The 1,710-nt window shown below is 44.3% G+C and overlaps 1 protein-coding gene across 1 annotated transcript; it reads left to right on the forward strand.

Moving 5' to 3' along the window:
- Positions 1-358: 358 nt before the first annotated feature.
- LOC143544533 (glutathione S-transferase T3-like) lies at positions 359-797 on the forward strand. Its single transcript, XM_077036621.1, has 2 exons — positions 359-428; positions 508-797. The coding sequence occupies exons 1-2, from the start codon at positions 359-361 to the stop codon at positions 795-797; spliced, it is 360 nt and encodes a 119-aa protein (XP_076892736.1).
- Positions 798-1,710: the final 913 nt, after the last annotated feature.

Here is a 1,710-nt window from a genome sequence, read left to right on the forward strand (position 1 = left end):
AAATCATGAACCCTAACTCGAACCCGAACCCAAACCCGAACACGGGCTCAAGCTCAACACCGAACCCAAACCCGAACCCAAATAAAAACCCGTGGGATCCGAGTTGTATGTGGTGGGCTAGTTTCTCGCAAATAACGTCGACCTTAGCAACCCGTTCTATGCAAACCAACAACGACCGACGATTCCTCCACCCATGCCACCGTTTACCCCCGATATGTTCTTTCGGGCGCCAATGCCGTATACGTCCTCGCAAGTACCACAAACCCAAATACCCGAAACGCAAGTCCCGCGTCCAAAAAGAAGTTATAAAAAAAAGAACCCGGGTGACGTTCGAACAACTGAAAAGGGCGAACGACAAATGTGGGAAGCGGACGAGGTAATGGCGTTAGCCTTAGCGTGGATCGACTCTTCCGAAGACTCGATTCAAGGTATATTATAAAAATATTTATATGTTTTCCATGTTATATTTTTTTGTTTACTAATATTAAGCTTTTATATGTATCGAAGGTGACGGCAAACATTCGCCGGAGTTTTGGGTACAAATACGCACCAAGTTCTTTGCTTTAATGGGTCGAGGAGAGTATCGCGGGAATGACTCCGTCTACAACAAATGGAAGTCATTACGCACACAAATAACCGACTTCATAGCCGTTCACACCCACATGCAGAACAACAGAAAAAGCGGCATGGGCGATGCCGATGTGTTGGAGGCATACTTAAAACAATACAAAGCCCTTTATAATAAAGATTTTAGCATGTTGGATGTTTGGAGACAATGCATAAGCTCGCCAAAGTGACATACGGTCCCGACATCATCACCACCGTGACCGTCCAAACGGTCAAAGAAAACGTCTACTTCGGCCGATCAATCGCTATCGCAGCCCATGTCCGATGGTCGTTGTCAAATTAATCTAAACGAGTTGGATCCGGAATTAATTTTTGACGAACCGGATGAGTTTCCGCGACCGTTAGGAAGAGATAAAGCCAAGGCGGCGGCTAGAGGTGGAGGATCTTCGTCCAGAACCACATCCTCTAAGAGTTCCGACACGAGCTCGCATCTTGAAAACTTGGAGCGGAGGCTAGCCGAGATTGCCAACATTAAAAAACAAAGACAGGAGGGCCTCATGAAGGTGCACGAAGAAAGAAAGGCGATGCTTGCGGAATACAAAGCGATCCACAAGGAGCGAACGAAACAAAAGGAACTCAAGCTCATCACAAAAGATCTATCGCATCTAGATCCTGTGTCGCGGGCGGTGATGGAAGAAAGAAGAGCAAATATATTGGCCAAATATGCAAACGAGGACGAGGACGACGAGCATTAGTTATATTTTTATTTGTAGGATTTTTATTTTTATTTGTATGGTTTTTATTTTTATTTGTATTTGTTTTTTTATTTATATGTTTTTTTATTTTTATTTGTATTGGTTTTTTTGTTTTATAAAAAAAAAATAAAAAAGGTTGGGCTTCGAAGCCCCCTCACCATAGAGGATCATTATGCCCAGAGACTTTGATGCCCCCCTCCCCCCCAGTGCCTACGTGGCGCTGACGTGGCACTGTGGAGGGGCTTCGAAGCCCCCCACCATAACACACAGCCTAAGAGCGTTATATATATGAGAATAATTGTGTCATAGAAGTTAATTTATGAGAATAAAGATGCCAAGGACGAGTTCTTTCAAGCCGGGAGGAATGATGTCCGGTAAATGACACGAC

The sequence above is a fragment of the Bidens hawaiensis genome, unplaced genomic scaffold (assembly GCF_021521415.1).
Source record: "Bidens hawaiensis isolate Kalapana, Puna unplaced genomic scaffold, B.hawaiensis_p1.1 tig00013614_1, whole genome shotgun sequence".
NCBI lineage: Eukaryota > Viridiplantae > Streptophyta > Magnoliopsida > Asterales > Asteraceae > Bidens > Bidens hawaiensis.